At 35.4% G+C, this 22,434-nt stretch overlaps 1 protein-coding gene across 1 annotated transcript in view; it reads left to right on the top strand.

The window, feature by feature from the left end:
* Nucleotides 1-2,255: 2,255 nt before the first annotated feature.
* Nucleotides 2,256-22,434, top strand: part of LOC145267095 (uncharacterized) — a 39,847-nt gene continuing 19,668 nt past the window's right edge. The window contains exon 1 of the mRNA XM_080123092.1: nt 2,256-2,427. Within this exon, the coding sequence (XP_079979218.1) occupies nt 2,281-2,427 (147 nt within the window). The 5' untranslated portion in view covers nt 2,256-2,280. The remainder of the gene's footprint in view (nt 2,428-22,434) is intronic.

Here is a 22,434-nt window from a genome sequence, read left to right as displayed (position 1 = left end):
TAAGAGTGGCCACCTCTGATGTAGCCTTGTTTTCGAATATCATTATAATAATACATGATCATCGTTGAAAGGAACTCGTGGTAATTTCAATATGCAGCAGTTCTTCACCAACGAAAGAAACTAGCAGAATGTTAAGTACAAAAAAGGCAACATTCGAAAGAACTATAAGACTAAAAAAAAGAAAAAACATTCTCCGCCAAGAGATACTGGACTGAAGGAGAAAATTAAAGATTGCCTCTTACAATGTAATTTTATTATTTGTATTGAACTATGTAGCACAATATTAATTTCTGAGTAATTATTAATACTTATTAATTTATCTCATTGGGGTCAGTTCTTTATTTAAAATACAATCGACATTATTTTCATAGAAATGTCAAGAAACTCATTTACAGCATGTTATTGGTTTTTTATCCAAAAAACTAATTTCTTGCGCCATCCAGAAACATATCAGCTTCATCAAAACATTTGTTGATTAAATATATTTCTCATTCTGTGGAATTTCCACAGGTCCTGCTAGTATTAATAAAACCGTGAGACCACATATCTGCTTCGCGCTATCACATAATTAATTAGTTATGAAAATTTCAAATGAAATGCAATAGGCATTTTGGCATAAAAGGAATTTTGGCAGACCTGAACGAGAATCACCCTTCCTAAGAATGGCTTTCAAAATAAACACCCCCAATCCCTCATGTTAAGAAGGGCTTTCGGAATAACGCCCCTTCCCAACCTCCCCATGTTAAGAACGGCTTTTCTGAATACCCCCCCCCAACCTCCCCATGTTAAGAATGGCTTTCGGAATAAACACCCCCAAACCTCCCCTTGTTAAGAACGGCTTTCAATTTTTTGCAATTTTTTTCAGTAGATTATTATTATTAATTGGACACTAATATATAGGGGGGGGGGTGATTCTTATTCAGGTGCGCCCGAATTTTTTTTTTTAAATCCTATTAAAAGAGAATTTAATAATGAAGTTAAATCTACCAGAATACATTTTGATTTTGACTATTGTTCTTGTGTTTACTCTCAAGTAGAGTGATAGTACCTGTCATGGTGGTTAAGTGGTTAACGACATGGACTGACGACCTGGGTGTTCAAAATTTGAATACAGTTTGTTCTACAAAAATAACTTTATCTTAGGATGTTGGCAACCTTCATGTGGTGCCTCCCATAAGTACTTGATGTCTTTCTAGAAAGAATTCTAACTAGAAAAATATCGGGGAAACCAATGACAAAAATAGAATCTTCAGATATAATGATGATCTGCGAGGCAAATAGAATCTGTCATTTACAAAACTAATGGCTAAATTGAAGCGATTAGCTCCCCAAATGGCTGTCTAATTTTTCGACTAGTTATGTTTGATTTTCCAGAGGGTTACAGATTAAATTAATCCACCGTATTAATTGTTGGATTTGTTTCATTTTTTTGTTTGTTTTCTTTTTTAATCTTATAAATGTTTATTTTCTGATTTTTGCAGACTCCCCCCCCTTTTTTTTTATTTAATCATGCTACTCTCTTCCAGAAGAAATAAATACGATCTAGATTTTTTAGCACATTGATTTAGAATGAGTGTTCTTCATCTTTTCTGCTCTAGACCACTGAAAGAGGAATCCTTCTAGACTGAGGCAATTTTTTAGTTTTATTCCAATCAAGAATCCCCCATCCCCTTCAAGAGAGTGCTGGATTTTCCTTAAATTAAAAACTCATTCAAAGGCAAGCATATAGCGACTCATTCTGGTTAGGAACAAAGTGTAGTACCTGTTTTGATACTCCCCGTTAGTCAGTGAGGGAGGAATCTTTCTAGATTGAGTGTTCCTTTTTTTTTTTTTTTGACGAGCAGAATTTCCTTATATTAGAAAATAGCTCAGTTCTCTCCCACTGCAAGAACTTAGACACAAAGGTTATAAAATGGGATTGAGAAGTCAGCCTCCACCCCTCTAGGACGAGCACTCTGACCTTCAAAAATGCCTGAGCATCTCCGTCGGCATTTCCCGGATGAGGGTGCCTCAGGCAATTAGCAATAAACTAACCTCTTCTCAAAGAGAGAAGGCAAAAGCCTGGGAGGATGGATCTCCTAGAACTGCACAAAACTAAATTCCTGCTGCAAAATCAACAGGGATCGGATCATTCAAGGAATGGTCTAATCTTTATTGGTTTGGGGGGCTTAGGATAAGGATCCCTAGCCGAGTATTTCCATATATTAAAACCCGACTTTTTATATAACTCCTGGGAAGGCAAAGACAAACTTTGTGTCAGTTCCTGACGGTCTAAAACAAATGGGGGACAAGTTCATGATGAACACCGGTTGCTGGAAATTTCTTTGTTCTGAAAAATTTTTCTGTTGTCGTTTCCAGAAAAATATATTTATTCGTTTCATTTACAGATTTTTTTTTAAAATTCGATTTAAAAAAAATTTTTTTAAGGTAAGTGAAAATTGTATTTATTTAAAATAAACGACATATTTTGCACATAGAATCTTCAAGAATAAAATAAATAACAATATTGACCAGATGTATTTATAAATAAAATATCAATATCTCCTTAAAAAATGTTGCTGTTCTTTCATATAATAGGGGCGCAGTTTGTAATCCGTTCGGTTTAGGAGCGCAACCGGACGTTTTGTTTTTAAACTTCAATTCTGACAAAATAAATACTTTTTAATCGACAGTTTAAAGGCTTCTAAATCATTTTCCAATTACAAACTGTCATAAAGTAAACAAGACGATCATTTTAAAGCACCTTAAAAAATATGGTCGATAAATACTTACTCTGTTGTCAAGTTCGAAAGTGGTTTCCAAGCCTTTGAATATGTGGATGCTTGGTCAGATTACTTACGTACTCGTTACAGAACGAAGATGTCATATTCCAAAAATCACGTAAATTAAATTTTTTTTTTTAAACTAAGAAAATCAGAATTTACGATTTTTACCGATTTTACAACTAAACTCTATTGAACATGAACATAAGGCTGATTTTTTTATCTCGATACTTCGAATTGAGTTGCCTCCTCCCTCTTTTTATTTCATCGAATTTAATCATGACTGACAAAAACACTACGACTCGCTTAGTTGTAAAATTTGATTTTCTTAAAAAAAAACAAAAACAAAAAAAAAACTACTTGATCAAATGACGTGATTTTTGGAATATGACATCTTCGTTCTATAACGAGTCGCCATAAGCGCCAATTTGAATAAGTACCTTTTTTTTTTTTTTTTTTTTTTTTTTTTTTTTTTTTTTTAATCTTGTAGTGTAATGCGTACTTTTTAGAAATCGGAAGAAATCTCTGTTTCGGAATTTCCGAATCCAGCAAGACGCAGTCTCAGTACGCACCTTCAACTTCAGAATACCGGTTAAAATTATGGGGGGGGGGGGGGGGAGGGGGGGATTCTCGTCCAGGTCCGCCGTACCGAGATTCTATTATCTGGATTATTCAGGCTACTGCCGTTATCTTGGATGTTTATTATATTCACAACGTTTCGGCATATTGTACCTTCCGACCTTCTTCAGGCGCGTCTTGCCAGATTCGGAAATTTCGAAACAGATTTCTTTCGATGTTAAAAAAGTAAACATTAAATTACAAGATAAAAAAAATGGTGCTTATTCAAACTGGCTCTTATGGCGATAATTAAAAGTAAAGAAAATACAGAAAAGTCTGTTTGATGTACGTACTCGTTACAGAACGAAGATGTCATATTCCAAACATTTGATCAAGTAGTTTGTTTTTTTTTTGTTTTTTTTTTCAAGAAAATCAAATTTTACAACTAAGCGTGTTTTTGTCGGTCATGATTAAATTCGATGAAATAAAAAGAGGGAGACAACTCAATTCGAAGTATCGAGATAAAAAATCAGCCTTATGTTCATGTTTACAGTTTAGTTGTAAAATCGGTAAAACGTATAAAACATATATAACTTATAACATAAAGAACTACATTGTTTAATATCCGGAAAACTACTTATTTGCGGGAAATTTAAATGCGATATTTGCGTTCAGCATACCCGAAAACCGGCAAATGTGTATTTCAGCGGCGTAAATTATTTGACAGACAAAAATTTATAAAAATCATTTAAATAAATAATTTTTATGAATTTTTGCCTGTCAAATAATTCACGCCGTTGTAATACACATTTGCCTGAAAACCTGTTCAAGACGTTATTTTAAAGGAAAATATTAAGGTGAAAACCAAGTAAAACTTTACAAATATGGACAAATATGGCCGCCACGGTACATTACTACTTGAAACATGCGGAAACGTATTTTTTCTGTATTGTGAAAACTAGTTGGCGGCCCCAATTTTAAATGCGATATTCGTTTTCAGCACACCCGAAAATCCCGTGAAAGCAACTTTTTTAAGGTAGGTTTTGTGTTGGTCTACTAGGCCACAATTACCCTTATTATTTCAACACGATCCGTATTCTGCATAAGTACCGAAATCTTTATTCTATCATAATAAAACTGTGAGACCACTTCTCGTGCGTTTGTGTGCTTCTGCATGACTTGCATATTATTTTTTTTGTGTACTAATTAAATCTACCAGAATGCATTTCGACTTCTACTACTTTTACCGTGTTCGCTCCGAAGCGACGCTGTACTATCTGTCATGGTCTTATATACGAGTCAAATAGAATCGATCATTTTAAAAAATAATGGCTAAATTGAAGCGATTGGCTTCCCAAAGGACTGCCAAATTTCTCGACTCTTAAGCAGTTACAGGGCAGGGCAAATTAAGCCACCAGATTAATTTGTAGCCGGATTTTTCCCTTTTTGTTTGTTATTAAATAACAAATATTAATTATTTTTCTGATTTTTACGGATTTTTTTCTTCTGTTTTTTTTTTTCGTTTTTATTTTGCAAATATTACTGAATAAAACAGTGCGTATTAAAAATTATTATTGCCATCCGGACTTATGGTTAGCCATAAGTTTAAGAGTGACTATTATTATTATTATTATTATTATTTACTCGCTAGGAGTAGTCACACAAGCCATCTTCAAAGATTGCTCTTTGAGAACAACTTGTGGTGTTCCCTGGAGTCTGAGTGACAACAAGTCTCCCCATATTTCCAGTACTCTCCACCTCGTTTGATAACTTTTGCAAAAGAATTTGCGTTCTCGCAACAGCTGCTTACCATTGATTTCTTGTTGGCAACGACCATTGGACTTTGCTGGAATTTGGGTGGCAATAGGCCTCCCCAAGGTTCCAGTCCTCTTTGCACTCATCCAGCGGAGGTCTGGCTAGTGCTTTCTCTCTTCGGTCTTTCCATCCTCCTTGACCCTCATTATTTGGTGCGGTGTCCGTTTATGGTGACATTCACAGAGAAAAAAAAAGGGGGGGCGGTATCTTTCAATTATACATTTTCAGTTTTCATGATTCCATGTAATGTTCCTTTTTGTTTTGCATCTGTAACCGTTTCTGTGTGTCCAATTTGTGTGTAGTTTATGTGTGATGTTATTATTGGCTCACAAGGAGCTTTCACACAGGTCATCAAAAATATTGATTGAATACAGCCTGTGGCGTTCCCTGGAAGCTGAATGACAATAAGTCTCACCAGATTTTCCAGTGCTCTCCACCTTTTTCGATAACATTTACAAATAAATTTGCATTATCGCAACAGCTGCTTGCCATTGATTTCTTGGCAGCGGCCATTGGTCTTTACTGGAATTCGAGTGGCAATAAGCCTCCCCAAGGTCTCAGTTCTCTTCGACTTATATAGTGGAGGTCTGGTCAGTTGCTCACTTCTCAGTCTTTCCTTCCTCCCTGACTACTTTGCTATTCGATCTCACTCTTTGGGGGGGGGGCAGTGATGTGGTAATGGGGGAAGGGTTAGAGAACTCATAGATATGCAGCTTCAATGTTCTTGGTTCCATGTAGCGCTTAATGTTTTGTCTCTAGCAGTTTGTCTGGTCTGCGCTTGTGGTTTATGTGTGTTAGTTTCCACATTCAAGGGTTTTCTTTAATATTTCGACTGTTTTCATTATTGATGTTCGTTGTAGTTTTCCGCTCATTCTTCTGATTCCAATTTCTCCCATTCTTCTTCTTCTTCTTCTTTTCATCATCATCATCATCATACTCATGTATCTTTTTTTCTTTGCATTATTTTTCAATTTTTTTTCAACGGATTATTATCGATTGGATCTATCATACTATAAAAAAAATGAAAAAGAATCAATATTTAAATATTTGTAACGGGTGCTCAGTTTCTAATACAATACTAGACCACCCGTGACCCGTTGGGTCAGTACGTTATATTAGCTATGGAATTCATGTATGAGCATGACACTTGTGGCATAAAGAAAATAGTTTTTTTTTACATAACAGAAGCATTTCTATGAAAGTATATTAAAATGAAAAAAAGAATATAGATAGATTTCTATGAGTCGTTCTGTTTATTATAATTGTTATTTTTTTTTTAAATTACAGTTACTGAATTATAAGTGGTTGGTCATACTTATAGGTAAATATGCACTGAACAGGTATCATAATCCTTATTATAGTTAAATTCAAATTTTGATATATCATCTTTTAAATGAAATTGTTAGTTGAAAGTACAGAATAATAAAAAAAAAACACTCTCCACATGTTAATAATGGCTTTTTAAATAGAAAATGAAAATAAAATGTAACTTTTTTCATTTAATTTAAGCAAACATTCAGTACCCATTGTGTAAAATATTTAATTTGTATGTTAATAATAAGGTCAATAAAATTAAGACAATTCTTTTCTATTTACATTTTTTGTACAATTAATGTTTTTTAAAGAAAACTTTTGTTATCCTTTTGCTTAATTGAGACTTCTTATCAGGTTCTAACTCTCTTATATCCAGATTAATTATATTAATCAATTTATTTTATTGAATATGTATCGCTGAAAAGCACGGGTGCTTAAGCACTTATTGTACAGAAAATAAATATTGTATTCATATGCTAATAATAAGGTCACTAAAACTAAGACAATACTTTTCTATTTACAACATTTTTTGTACAATTTGAGTGTTTTAAAAAAAACTTTTATGTTTTCCTTTCGCTTAACTCTACTGAGTGCAACATATAGTTGACCATGTTGAAAGACAGGTTTGTCTAGATAAACTAAAACTTTATGTAAGGTCTGTCCTTGAGACTTATGAATAGTCATAGCAAATGCTAATTGTATAGGAAACTGGACTCTGGCAAATGGAATATTGTCACCTTCAGATAAGACCATTTTCAATCTTGGAATTAAAACGATTTCTCCTTCAAACTGTGATGCAATAATTTTAGCAACAATCAAATTATTATACAGCTCCTCTATTATTAGTCTTGTACCATTACATAAGCGTGGTGGATCAATATTCCTCATACATATGATTGGAGCTCCTTTCTTGAGTTCAAGTTTATGTGGAAGTAATCCTGATAACTCTATCGAATCAAGAAATTCTGTTGGGTAATGTGTAGCTTCTGTTCCTTCAAGAACAGAATTAAATGACAAATATTCTTTGACTTGTCCAGGAAATTTTTCAATACAATTATGATTTATTGCTCTAACTGTATCATTAAATGGTACTAATATGCAATTTTCCGCAAACATTTCTAGATTGTCAAACGAAGGATAAATGTATTCAATGCATTGGTCAACATTATCTGCACGGATTATCAAATCTTCAGGCAGTTCAATCTCACCATTTTCATTTTTTTCAAGTTTGTCTTCACCAATCTTTATAATAAATTTAGAGTATTCATCATCATCATCTTGAACTCTCATGTTTTGTTTTAAATAAAATTTCTTAAATTTACGCCACAAAAACGACTCTTTGATGCAAGCATTGTAAATGTCAGCATCATTTCCTCTTTTTATGACTGGTAGTAGTTGCCTGAAGTCACCACTGCACACCGTCAATATCCCTCCGAATGTTTCATTGTTTCCACATATATCCTTGAGAGTCCTATCGAACGTCTCTAAACTCTCCCTTCTTATCATTGGACATTCGTCCCAAATAATAAGTTTTGCTGCCCTTATCAAGTTGGCTGTTTCTGATTGTTTATCAAAATTTCAAACATCATTTTCTCTTACATTGAGAGGAAGCTTGAATCTGGAATGAGCAGTGCGACCACCAGGCATCAATGTTGCAGCAATACCTGATGATGCTACAGCCAGTGCAATTTGTCCTAAGCTCCTTACTTTTGAAAGAAGAAGTTTTATTAAGAAGGTCTTTCCTGTGCCTCCTGGAGCATCGATGAAAATCAATGAAGAAGAGTCTGTGTTTAAGCAACTGCATATAAAGTTGTAGATGATCGATTGTTCGTCATTTAATAAATGTTGATGTGTCTTTACATATGTCATTTGCTCTGCTATATTGTAACTTTGCTCATCCATTATGGCTCTATTTATGTGAATCACATTAGGTAAATTCTGAGGCAAAGGCAATCCAAAATCTTGCAGTGATTTGTCAGCAGCACAAAGTTTATCATTTATGTACCTCAACGGGTTGTTGATGGCATTTTTATTGACCATGTTCTGATTGTTGACTTGGATTTGCATTGCATTGTAGTAATCCATTGCCATGGAGTTGGAAAATCTTTCCCACAACTCAAGAGGATTTGAACATTCTGTGTTTAAAAGTATCACAATGAACAGATCCCTTATCGCTCTTGGCATTCTCGTTTTATCTGCATCCTCCATTGTTTGTCATGAAGCAGTAATCCTCTTTCTTTGCAAGCAGTTTTAAATAATGGACATATATGACCTGCTACAGTTCGCAGAGATTCAAAAGAATTAGGTCCTTTTACATGGTGAAGTAGTAGCCGCAAAAAGTACAATTCACCATTATTTGGTGAGACTGTGTACATACGACCAAGAATATTTGCTTCAAAAACTCCTGGGTGGTCAACTATTCTTCTACCCATTTTTCTTCTTTGCCATTTCTTATTTTGCCACACATAGTATTTTGGGACATCTGAGTAATAGAGTGTTCTGGCAAATTCATCATTCTGGCAAATATTGAAAAACTCTGTTAGAGTTGTGCAAGAAGCATTTCTATTAAGGTCTCTGTTGCTTGTCCTTTGAATATAGATCATATGTTGATCAGGGAGATGTATCTGAAGACGAACAACTGCAGGTTCTCTAACATGAATTGGAAATCCCAGTATCATCGAAACTGCTTCTGATGGTCCAATATATCTTCCTGTCAAGTATTGCTTAATTTCGTCTTTGCTTACACTGAAAACTGCCTGATCGCTTCCCTTTAATGTATATTTAATTACATATTTTATGGATTTTACAGAAGTGCATATTTCTACATTTAAGTGACAATTAAATAACTTCAAGAGAGTCATGTTGTAAGGTACAACCCATTTGGAAGTTATAGGTTCATTTCTACCTTCTTTATAGCCTTGATGACCTCCCATTTCTGGTGACCTTCGCCTATAAATAGGGTAGGAATCATATCCACATCTTGTTTCATCACTATATGGTTTTGGGTACCTCTTTGAACAGCTCCCATTTTTCCAGCACAGAGATGTACTGTTGCAGTTTGGTCCATGTATCATATGCGTCAATACCAATTCATGTTCTTCTGGATGTTCGACTTTATTTGGTATTTCAGCTTGAACAAAATCATCATAATTCTGGGGTCTGGGTTTAGATTCTTCTTCCATCCATAGCAGGCAATGTAGGTGTGGTAAACCTCTTTTCTGGTATTCAACACTTATAACGTAGGCAATACAATTACCCAACAGACCTTGTGTTCCTGTTAAATATTTAATGAAAAGTTTTCTTTTTAAATCAAAAATTCTTGCAATTATGTCTGGTCGATCGTGAGGAAATTGGTTCTCAATGAGATTATCCTTAATCTCAGGCCAATTTGGATTGCATGTCATTGTGATGAAGTAAGTTGCAGTCCCATATTTTCTAACATACATCATAGCATCTTGACATCTTTCCATCATATATCGTGGACCACCAACAAATGTTGATGACAAAATAACTTTTCTGCCTATGTTACTAAGATCATCATTATCATGTAACGCATCGACAAAACCTCTGTATGTTGTAGATCTAAGAGAGGATTGATTCAATCTAATGTAGTTCAAACGATCTACTTCAATTTTTCCTGCCATATCCACAACATACTGCTGAAACAATCTCCCACCTCTTAATATTTGGTTAAATTCATCATCACGGATCATAATGCGGTAGGCATAATAACGCATAGCAGTTAATTTCCGGTTATTTGTCATTGTCATCTCGGGATGCCAGCCATCCTCACCATCAGGGAAAAACAGTACATACTGTAGTGGATCATATGATCGATGATATTCCGATATTGTTTGAAGCTGACCACCTTTTTCTCTCAATATTATGTGGCGTGATGTTGTTTGCTGTTCATTGTTATTTTGAATAATAATTCCTACTTCATTAAAAATCTGATTATTGTATCGCCTTTCATACTCATTAATCGGTTTCCTCGTAGGATCTATAACAATAACTGCATTAGGTATGTTGTATATCATGTCCTTAGTTTGTTGAAATGCAGTCACATAGATATTAGCACGTCTTAGAATATACTCAATATTTTCTATGATATTCCGACGTAACTCAATGTTCGGGTACATATTCATCCGAACATCAATACTATATTCTTTGTCAAGAAAGTATATCTGAATAAACTGAGCTTGATTGTCTGGCTCAGGTAATAATGATCCAATATAGTGATGAATCTGCCCTTGAATAACTATAGATGGATTCCATCCGTGTTGTGGCTTGATTTCTTTGCAACCAAAAGATGTCATTTGAAACAGGCTATTATATTGTCTCAGGTGTCTTCTGAAGTGGCGAGCTTCTTCACCTTGATCAGCATACAAATAATAGAGTTCATGTGGCAACTTGTGCAACTTTGGCAATCTAACCTTGCCATTCATGCAACAAAAATGTGCAGTTTCTCCAACAAAAAGTTTTGCTTTACAATGAGAACATAGCTTATTCAAATTTCCAACATTTCCCTGTAAGTTTGCTCTGTGCTGTAAATTATATTGACTATTTCGCAAAGCAAGTATGTTGTTTATTTCCACAACATTCTCGTCACCTCGGTTTCGTTCATCTCTTATTCTTTGGCTACTCAGTCTCTCTTCTCTTTGTTGTGCTGTCTCGCTAGCTCGTCTTTGCTCAGCTCTAATTCTTTGCCTGTTCAGTCTCTCTTCTCTCCTCTCTGTTGTTTCATTATTTCTTGTCTCTTGTGTTCGCATTCTTTGCATGCTCAGTCGGTATTCTCTTCGCTGCGGCGTTTCTAAATTTCGATATCTATAATCTTTTTCCCTTTGTTTTTTCAAGCGAATTTCTCTTTGTTCACTTGTTTCAGAAGCTCTTTGAAGTTTATACATTTCTCTAGAACGAATCAGTCGAGTTCGTCTTTGTTGTTCAGTTTCAGTAAGTTGTGGCATGCCAGAGGGACCAGTTTGTTGCTGATCCACATTGGTTTCGTCGTTGATTTTGGGTTTTTTACTTTTTATTTGGTTGTGTGACATATTAGTAAAGTTCTACAAAGAATGTAAAATAATTTGTTACAGCTTTGTGTAACAACTTCTGAAAAATTTAAAATATTAAATGTGTTAAAAAATGGATGTAATATGTGTAAAACATATGATTCAAGTATTTGTTGTTAAAAAAACAACAAAAGGAAACACTATTTAATGTAATAGAAACGTGTGCATTTAGCAATGCGGCTTTCCGTTTTTGTGTAAAAACTTCTGATGAATTTAAAATATTGGATTTAAAAAATATATTGGATTTAAAAAATGGATTTAATATGTATAAAACATATGATTCAAGTATTTGCTGTTTAAAAACAACAAAGGAAAACACTATTTAATGTAATAGAAATGTGTGCATTTACCGATTCAGCTTTCCGTTTGGAAATGTAAGCAGACGACTTTAAAAAACATGGGAAGAAGAAAAAGAAATTTTTTTGTAATAACGCCCTCTAGTAAAAAGGTCTGCATTAGTTAAGGGGGATAACTCTATCCAGTTTTACATCGCTCCCTTTTTCTCTCTCTCACACATACACGTAACTATTTCTCGCGTACGTAACGAAAACAGAGGGAGTAGGAGTGTTGAAATCTATGAGAGTGAAAGTGAGAGGTGTTTTCTTTCACCGCCGCTGCTTCTATTAATAATGAGTGTTGTTTTTCTTGTTTGTTTACTTTTGTTTTTTAAAAGGGAGAAGTTTTTTTGAAACTGCGACAGACTTTACGAAGTTGAATGTTTTTAGCCGTTAAAAAAAAAAAAAAAACTACGGTTGATGTTATAAAATTATTTATTTATAATGACATGAATTAAAGATTTCTCGCGTACGTAACGAAAACAGAGGGAGTAGGAGTGTTGAAATCTATTAGAGGGAAAGTGAGAGGTGTTTTCTTTCACCGCCGCTGCTTCTATTAATAATGAGTGTTGTTTTTCTTGTTTGTTTACTTTTGTTTTTTAAAAGGGAGAAGTTTTTTTGAAACTGCGACAGACTTTACGAAGTTGAATGTTTTTAGCCGTTAAAAAAAAACAAAATACTACGGTTGATGTTATAAAATTATTTATTTATAATGACATGAATTAAAGATTTCTCGCGTACGTAACGAAAACAGAGGGAGTAGGAGTGTTGAAATCTATTAGAGGGAAAGTGAGAGGTGTTTTCTTTCACCGCCGCTGCTTCTATTAATAATGAGTGTTGTTTTTCTTGTTTGTTTACTTTTGTTTTTTAAAAGGGAGAAGTTTTTTTGAAACTGCGACAGACTTTACGAAGTTGAATGTTTTTAGCCGTTAAAAAAAAACAAAAAACTATTTGATCAAATTAAATGAAATTGTTTGTATTAAAAGCGATATAAAAATTCCGGAATTGGAATAACGGATTGAAGACGTTGCTATTTACGCATGCGCAACCGGATGTTGAAAACCGGAAATCTGATTGCAAACATACAAGATCCATAGAGTTTTAGTATTATATAGATTCTAGTAAATCGATCCCCCATATTGGAACCACTAGACAAGAACATACACACCCTTCTTATATAAAGGATTTTTCATTTATTAATCTAATGGCAATAATTTTATATATATATATATATATATATATATAGGAGTCATCACTCATCAAGGCACAGAAGCCATTCGAGGATAAGGGTTAATGCGTGTACAGTAGTCAATGGGACAATATCGTAGTAATCGTTAGTAGTGGAAATTTGGTAAATTGGATTACGTAAGGGCAATGATATTAAGACCTTTATTATCGATTGCATTCTGTATTGTTTTCACTGGTCGCCATGTTTGTTTTTTTGTTTACTTTTTATAAAAGAGGAAAATGTTTTCAGTCAATTTATTCATTTATTTATTTAAATTTTTATCATTATTTAAAAAAAAATTGGGAGAGTGCAGAACAAAGACGGAGGCTAATAATTTTTTTTCTTTTTTATATTTTTGTTGGGAGTCTGTTGCCATCTGGACTTAGGGTTAGTGCAGTGGCATGCATAGGGATCGAAAGAGGCGGTGGCATCCGGCATCCAAATCATGTCCGTGATGTAAGAAATAATCTAACTATATTTAAACTGTCTTTCTCCTAATATTTCTCTGTACAAGGACTTAGGGTTAGTCGTAGATTTCCATTAATTTAAGAAAGACGACATTTAAGCATACGAATGCAAAACCAGCTAAAGGATAGGGTAGAATAAAAAAAAAAAAAAAAAAATTTATACCCCTCCTCCCACACACACACATCGAAAAATTTATTTTTTTTAATAAATAAATAAAAATAAAGGGAAAATTTAAAAACATTCCTGAAATAAAAGAATAGAAACAAAGTTCATTCAATTGATTTTAGAGACTTGGTGAGGTGTTAAGTTGAGAAGCCAGTATACTAGGATTAGTGCACTGTGGTCTATAAAAAACGCCTGAGCAGCTCCATCAGTATTCCTTGGTAGGAGTCTCTCAGGCGATTAGCAATAAACTAACCCCTTCTCAAAAAGGAGGCAAAACTTAGGAGAGTGGACCTCTATAGAAACTGAACAGAACCATAATTCAGTCTGACAGCAACAAAATCACTGTCGAACTGATTGTCAAAGACGTATCTCCGACTGATACAAAAAGAAATAAAGATGTTTTAGCCCGTTAAAAGCAGGACAAAGTTATAGCCTGTTAACTTAGAATGAGTGTGTCATGGTTAAATTTGTGTTCATTTTTGCATTAAATATTAATCATTATTAATCCCCAACTGTGCATTGGATGGATATCATAATACCTACTTCGCTGCACCTGATCATAACAAAAGGCCATACAAAATTTCAGCCAGATCGACCCAGTAGTTTCTGAGCAAAAAAGAACAGACAGACAAACAGACGGGCGTAAATAAAATATAGATATTTTAACTTGATTAATCTATATATCTATAAAAGTGAGAATATGTGTGTGTTAGGACACTTCTCAACCTATATACTCAACGAGTTTTTTATCTACAGATGTGAAACTTGGTATATAGGGTATTCAGACATGTGGAAAACTTTTTAATCAGTTTTCATCTGGAAAAAGGGCTGCTAACTGGTAAAAATTAAAAAATTGGTACTTGGGGGGTTATCGAATTTTTATCTGTCTGTCAACTGTTTCATGAGGTTTGAAAACACTTTATTTAAAGAATGTGGCAAGCAGGTCTAATGGTTATCGTACTTGACTCACTGTCTTTAGATTTTGGTTTTGATCTCAGCTCGAGTAATTTCTATTTACTTAACAAGAAGTGAATTGTTTCGAAAAACAAAACAAAAAAAAAAAGAAAAACATAATACTCGCATGCACATACCTCAGTTTCTTTCCGTTTTTTTTTTACTTCATTTTTTTTTAAAGGAATTTAATGCTATGTTTAATACCGAGCAACGCCGAGTACATACATCTAGTATATCTATATATTTTAATATAATATAGATTCATGCAATGATTCGAAGACAATTATTAAACCTGTTCTTAACACGTAATGGGGAGGGGGGACTCTAATCTTAAGTCGGAAAAATATGAAAAAAGTTGTTTCATTTAATATCAGTACTAACTGACTGTTCAACGATGTCTCAGCTATTTTTTGGTCTGTTCCATAAATCAATCTAAAACATTCAGGTTAATATGGGTCCTCAGTGCTTATTTAAAATTAAACTTATTTTGTAAACAAAAATGCAGAAAGATCTTTTAAAAAAATTTATATGACGTACATACCGGTCATGGAATGAAGATGTCACATTCCAAAAATCACATGAATTGATGAAGTAGTGTTTTTTTTTTTTTTTTTTTTTACGAAACTTAAATTTTATGATTAAGCGAGACGTTATGTTTTGGTCCACCAGGTTTAATAAATAAGAGGAGACAACTGATATCGAACTATCGAGATAAAAATCAGGCTTGAAATGGCTATAATTTCCTATTAAAATCGCTAAAACTCATATAGAACACTGTTGCCACATCTAGGTAGGAGCTGCTCGGCGCGTCCTATCTTGCATTGGCAGTGTTCAAAACCGGTTTTGAAATCTAGTAGGTGGTGTCCCTTTCTTTTCCCTGCAATCTCTTTCCCACAGAAGAGATGTTGCGAGCCTGTTTCTGCTCTATCGTTATTTTCATGGCAAGTGCTCGTCTGAACTTCAATATTCTCCTCTTGCTAAACTTTCACAAAAACCCTCGACCAGCTACAATCACTATCAACAATTTTCCCCACTCTCTATCTGTGTCTAAATCTAAACGCAGATTCCATGAACAAAGTTTCTTTCCTAAAACTGCCTGTATGTGGAACACTGTTCCACTGGACTGCTTCCTGGCTGTTTACAATAGAGATTGGAAAGACAAAAATACTTGATAATTGAGTGCCTTACGAATTGAACGACAACCAAAAGAAATGCTGCTATGAAGTGTCATCTTCCGTTCTTTTCTTTTACACAACAAGAATGACCCGTTTCTCGACCGGAGTGTGACTTGCGATCAAAATTGCGTTCTTTACGACAACTAGTGATGCTCAGCTTAGTTATTAGATGCTGACGAAGCTTCATGACACTTCCCGAAGCCAAACTTGCATCAAAAGAAGGTCATGCTGACTGTTTGGTGGTCTGTGACAACTACATCCAACATTAGTACACAGAAAATGCCCAATTCTCCTCCATGACAATGCCTGACCGCACGTTGCTAAACCAACCTCGTAGGAGCTGGACGAATTGGGCTACGAAACTCTGCCTTGTATGCCATACTCTCCAAACCTCTCACCTAAAAACAGCCTATCCTGCCTTGACAGAGTACAAAATAGACTTCGTGGCTTAGTGGGCGATGCCCTTTTCTCTTCCCTGCAACCTCTCTCCCACAGAAGAGACGTTGCGAGCCTATCTTTGTTTATCGTTATTTCCATGGCAGGTGTTCGACTGAGCTCCAATCTCTAGTCCGCCCTCGCCAATCTTTTATGAAAAACACCCATCTAGCTGAAACCACTGTCAATAATTTTCCCCACTCTTTATCTGTGCCTAAATCAAAACGTAGATTCCATGAACAAAGCTTCTTTCTTAGAATTGCACACCTGTGGAAATCTGTTCCGTCTGCCTGCTTCCCACCTGACTACAACCTGGATATCTTCAAATCCAACGTAAACAAATTCCTGATGAACCGCCCCCTTAAGTAGACACTTTTATTAAAACCCCACACTAACGTACTGTACATGCAATAACCCTTATCCTTGAGTGGCTTCCGGGCCTTGATAAGTGGTGATCACCTTGTAAAAAAAAAAAAAAAACCTATCGACTACCATTTTTTTCAAGCATCTCAACAACTTTCTGCATGGGAAATGCTTCAAAAACCTAAGTGATATTAAAAACGTCTTCAGCAACTTCGTCGCCACCAGAATGCAAGACTTTTATATTACTAGCATAAATGCACTTGTTTTGCGTTGGCAAAAGTGTATTGATTCTGATGGGTTTTTTTTTTCTTTTTTTTAACTCCTGTTCACCCCCTAACAAAGCATATCGCCATTTGGACATAAGGGGCTACTATTTGGGACCATACCTAGTAAAGATTAACAAGATGTTGGTTTACATTACATTTAAACTTCTGCATTTCAGTACAGTCAGGGAAGCAGGTAGCAGGAAGGGAATTCCAAAGTCTAGCTGTTCGAAGGAAGAAACTATTAGAGTAGAAAGCTTTCTAACATTCAGGGACCTCAACAGTGAAGAGGTGAGATTTTGTTGCTAAGCAGGGATGTCAGGGATATGTTTGTCGATTTTTTTTGTCATCAAAATTGGTGAAATCGCCCATTTTTTAATCAAATCAATTGATTGCCTGCTCTTGTTGGGAACCCACCACGGTGCACCGGAAGGATGCGTCACATGACTCCCTGCAGTGGCTTAGACCACAGTACATCGTAGTCCACATTGCACTGTAGAGAACCTAGTGTTAATTTCATAAAATTATTTTTATAGATATAATGACTTGAATTAAAGTTTAAAATGCAAAAGTCAAGTATCATTCTTCAATTGTGCTGTTAACAAAAACATTCATTTTGAACGCATCCTTGTCATATCAAAGAACCTACTGTTGATTTTATATGTTGGGCCTCTCTGCTTATGCAGTGATAATGGTTTGAATTAAAGTTTGAAATGCAAAAGTCAAGTATCATAGTTCAATTGTGCCTTAAACAAAAACATTCATTTCAAATGCGCCCTTGTCATATCAAAGAACCTGTTGCTGATTTTATATGGTTGGGCCTTTCTGCGTGATAATAAAACTTCTCAACTGTACTTGTGATGTTAGGCTGTATAAGACGTTAACTTTCGTCAAAATTGCCTGTTCCTTTTTTCATTAGATTTTTTCAATTATCAAGGACATTCCGATACAAAACCTAAACAGAAACATTCATTTTGAACGCATCCCTGTCATATCAAAGAACCTATTGTTGATTTTTATATGTTGGGCCTCTCTGCTTATGCAGTGATAATGAATTGAATTAAAGATTAAAATGCAAAAGTCAAAAAAAGATGTTAACTTTGATCAAAATGGCCTGTTCCTTTTTTCATTAGATGTTTTTCAATTATCAATACTTAGCAAGGGTATTCCAATGCAAAACCTATCTAAGAACACTGCCAGGCATATAAAGTATATTTGTGTGAAACGAACTCGCACACACAGACAAACTTCTTTTTATGTAATAGTAGATAAAATATGTATATATGTGTGTGTGTGTGTGTGTGTGTGTGTTCAAAACTAGGTAAAGGGGGCCCATTGACACTGTAAGACAATCTTCTACTAATGGTGTCACAAACAAAACACGCACTTCCAATTTCATGAGACAGCCTGGAAGTAATAAGGCTCAGAAAACTGTCATGAGAATGCCTCATCATATTACCATAAATTTCCCCTTTTGTTTGAATTTTCTTTTCACTTTATTTTTGCTGGGGATGGGGCATTCTACCGGATGCTAAACATTCTCCCATTAGTTTAGTTACTCCAACCAAGAGATCTTTTTACGATTCTAACTGTTCCTTCAAGTTCAATTGTTTGTATTTCTCTTGCACTTGATTCACCGAGTATATTCGCCAGAACCGTGTTTATAGAAAAGAAAAATTTCAAACCAATTTAAGTAAGTAGGATGGCCTCTAGAGTAAATGTGGTATTGTGGCGACTGAAATGATTCTAGTTAAGAGTAGTCTAGACATTTTTTTAATTATTTTTTGACCAAGGATAACCAACGACTTCCGTTTTTCCTACACTGAAATGGCCTTGAATCTAATTTGTTCCAAATATAAATTTTTATATTTTGTGTAAAAAAAAAAAAAAAAAAGAAAAAAATTCAAAGTTCACTATTTGTTTCTGTTTTTAAGAGAATTCCTTCTAGACTGAGGCAGTTTTTATTTTTATGTTTACTTTACATAAAGTACACCTTTTTGGGGGAGCTGGACTTTCCTTGCATTAACTCCCCGCCCACGACCTTTTATCTAAGTGTACCCTCTTGAGGAGACAAATAAATAGAACTTACTTTGCAAAAGAGAACATTTCAAAGTGTAGTATATGGGACGCCATTTTTTAACCCATCCCTGTTATTGTTGCTTCTCAGCTGAGTGTGTAATGGTGACCACTAGGGCCATAACAACAGCATATTCTTTTCATTGTTTTGACTCTTGAGTATATATCCGACACAGATACAATTAATAAACCGAGAACCACATCACTCTATATAAAAGCATATAAGATATCAACGGATACACACTCGAGAATCAAAACCATGAAAAGAATATGCTGTTGTCCTAGTCCTAGTGATCACCCCCAAGATGCTCACTGTCTACTTTTATTTTTTGCCCTTGGCCTCCTTAAAATTAAATTTCAGGACACCATCAATTCGCAAACTTTATCCATATTTCTTTCCCTCCCACTTAAATCCCACTCCCACTTAGAGATCGATCTACTTGTTTTCGGTTCTAAACAAACCGAAAAACAATAGAGAGTCTATTTTCTAGAAATGTTTGGAAGGATTTTATTAATCTGCACCTTATTCTATTTGGTTTTATTTAAAAAAAATTTTTTTTTTCAAATGAAATACTGAATAAATTTAATGGACAAAATTTGATTTTAAGCCATTATGAATATTTTAAGCTAGTCCATACAGTAAATGAGGTATTATGTAAGGAGATCAGCTGGGTGTTTTTCGCTTCGGGCACCCAAACCAACAGTCTAGACCAGGAGTTTCTAAACTATGGCCCACAGGCCAGATCCGGTATGCCAAAGTTTTTTATCTTGCCCACAGAGCTCTTATCGAAAATGTAAAAATATTCAGAAAAGATTTTTTTTAAATGGAAACGTGTGAAAATAGTGTAGTGGTTTTTCTTTCCGTTCAGAAAATGATTAAAAGAATGAGGTTTGGGAGAACCAGTTTTGCTAAAAAGCAAATCTAATAAGTAAAACTATAAAACACGCTCAGGTCATTTTTATTTATTTTGGCCCTAACATAACTCTAAAATGTCAGCAATATGGACCTCCCCCCTCCCCGTTCGAAAACTTTGGCGACGCCTGGTTAGATGGCTTTTCCCTGTTGACTGAGGTATGGCTTTGGTCCAGTGCAGTTCTAAAAGGTCCACCCTCCTAGGCTTAACCTTCTCCTTTTGAGAAGAGGTTAGTTTATTGCTAATTGCCAGGGGCTTCTCTACCTGGTATGTTTTGTAGGCCAGAGTCATCTTCCTCTATGACGCTGGCTCTTTTATTCCACTTTATATCATGTCTTCCTGTTGTGAGAGGGAAATAAATATCAGAAGGACACCGTTCACACCCAAACTCGATCTCTATTTGTTTTACTCCCACTCAAGTTCCACTCCCACTTAGAGATGAACCTGCTTATTGTTGGTCTAAAAGGCAAACAACACAGGCTATCTGAGTATCCACCGCGACAAACAGACCTCGCTAAAGCTGTGACAATGACAATTACTGGTTGAGTTCACTATTTGTAGTCGAAGGGATATAGATGTGTGTAAATAGACTGTTCTTTTTACCCACTGAGGGGAGATTCATTATTTATGATGGGGATACCGTTAACACTTTTGAGGAAGGTGGTTTACACAAAGTTAATTTACAAAGATGACTCACAAAAACACATTACCTTTTCGGTTGAAAGATGACAAACGAAGACTTACAAATAAGATGATGATATTTATTCTAACAGCTGATGATGATGATCATCATCAGGTTTTCGATTGCCTTGCAGAATGAAGTTGTCTTGCCTCCCTTTACGACTTAGTCGCCTACCTGATCCCTCAGTCTGATTCAATGGCAACGTTTACAGCTGCCTCGTTGAGTCAGTGTTGAATAGCGGGTGTACATATCGGAAACATATAACGGACGATGAGACATTTATATAACGGCGTATATGGCAACAATGATGGTGATGACCATTACTTGTTGAGTTCAGGAGTTTCTAAAGTATGGCCCACCGGCCAAAGTCTTTTATCCCACCTGCAGAGCTCTTATTGAAAATGTAAAACTATTCAGGAAAAATTTTGTCTTGCCTCCCTTTACGACTTAGCATTCTTCTCTCACTGGCTTCCTGTCCTCCCCCGATCTGAACGTGCTGGACTACTTTGTTTGGTCATATGTAGAGAACATCACCACCATGACCTCCCACAACATTAAAGCCAGCCTGATATCCGCCATCCGCCGAGTATTCACCAGAATTGTGGAAAAGGCATGCTCCTAGTTCTAGACCCGTATCGAGGTGGTTATAGAGGCTGAAGGCGGCTACATTGAATAGATGTCAGCTCTACTATATAATCAAGTTACCTGGGTTGATTTTTTGTTCAATAAAAGTCTTAAAATAATGTAAAACAAAGCCCTTTATTTAATCCACAGTAGTAGCAATCTCGTTTCAGCAGCCATGACCAAGTAGAAGTCTTAAGTAATTCGCAATTGTCTTTTTAGCATCCACGCAAAGAGGTTGAACCTTCTACCTCCAGAAGAGTGTCAAGTAGAACTGAATTTTACTTAGCACTTTATCCGGTGCGGGCAATGTAACAAATAATGCAAATTATCAATCCTCATCTCAACAATTGGAAAACAAGATAAAAAAATTTTTTCAACAAATATGGAGGAAGAATGTTGGGTAGCGCCAAATCAAAAGTGTCGAATAGCGGGTGTGCATATCGGATGGTTGGTTGTTTGCTTTAGTCTTACAGCATATCCACCCTTTTCAGGTTATTTAATGCCGAATCCAAAGATTTTGAAGAAAAATTTTTTAATAGAATATATTTGTTGTTTTCAAGTCGGTTTCTATTTAACCCATAGTTGGGACCCTAACAGGTACTACCACTCCGGGTCAGAGTGGACCTGGGAGCAATGGCAATTAAAAGGTGGCTCCACACTCCCCAAAGCCCGCAAGCTGAGGCCTCACCATTGGATATAGTTTAAGATCATATCATGAACCTACCCCACTGGTACTAACCACTCAACGTTGCTTATCTTTTTTTTTTTTTTTTGTTTTCTGTTTTTGTTTTTTTAAGTCAGTTTCTATTTAACCCATAGTTGGGACCCTAACAGGTACTACCACTTCGGGTCAGAGTGGACCTGCAAGCAATGGCAATTAAAGGGTGGCTCCACACTCCCCAAAGCCCGGAAGCTGGGGCCTCACCACTGGATATAGTTTAAGGTCATATCCAGGACCCGTACATATCGGAGACATATAACGGACGATGAGACATTCATATAACGGCATATACGGCGACAACGACTTGTTCAGTTCATTATTTGTAGTAGAAGGAATATGTGAGAGGTATGTGAAATTAACAGTTTTTACACACTGAGAGGAGACACATTATTTATGATGGGGACAGACAGTTAACACTTTTGAGAAGGGGGACAGACAGTTAACACTTTTGAGAAGGGGGACAGACAGTTAACACTTTGGAAGAGGTGTTTCATACAAAGTTCATTTTACAAAAAC

The sequence above is a fragment of the Euprymna scolopes genome, chromosome 42 (genome assembly GCF_053919585.1).
Source record: "Euprymna scolopes isolate OS-2025 chromosome 42, ASM5391958v1, whole genome shotgun sequence".
NCBI lineage: Eukaryota > Metazoa > Mollusca > Cephalopoda > Sepiida > Sepiolidae > Euprymna > Euprymna scolopes.
This window is presented reverse-complemented; position numbering and strand designations above follow the sequence as displayed.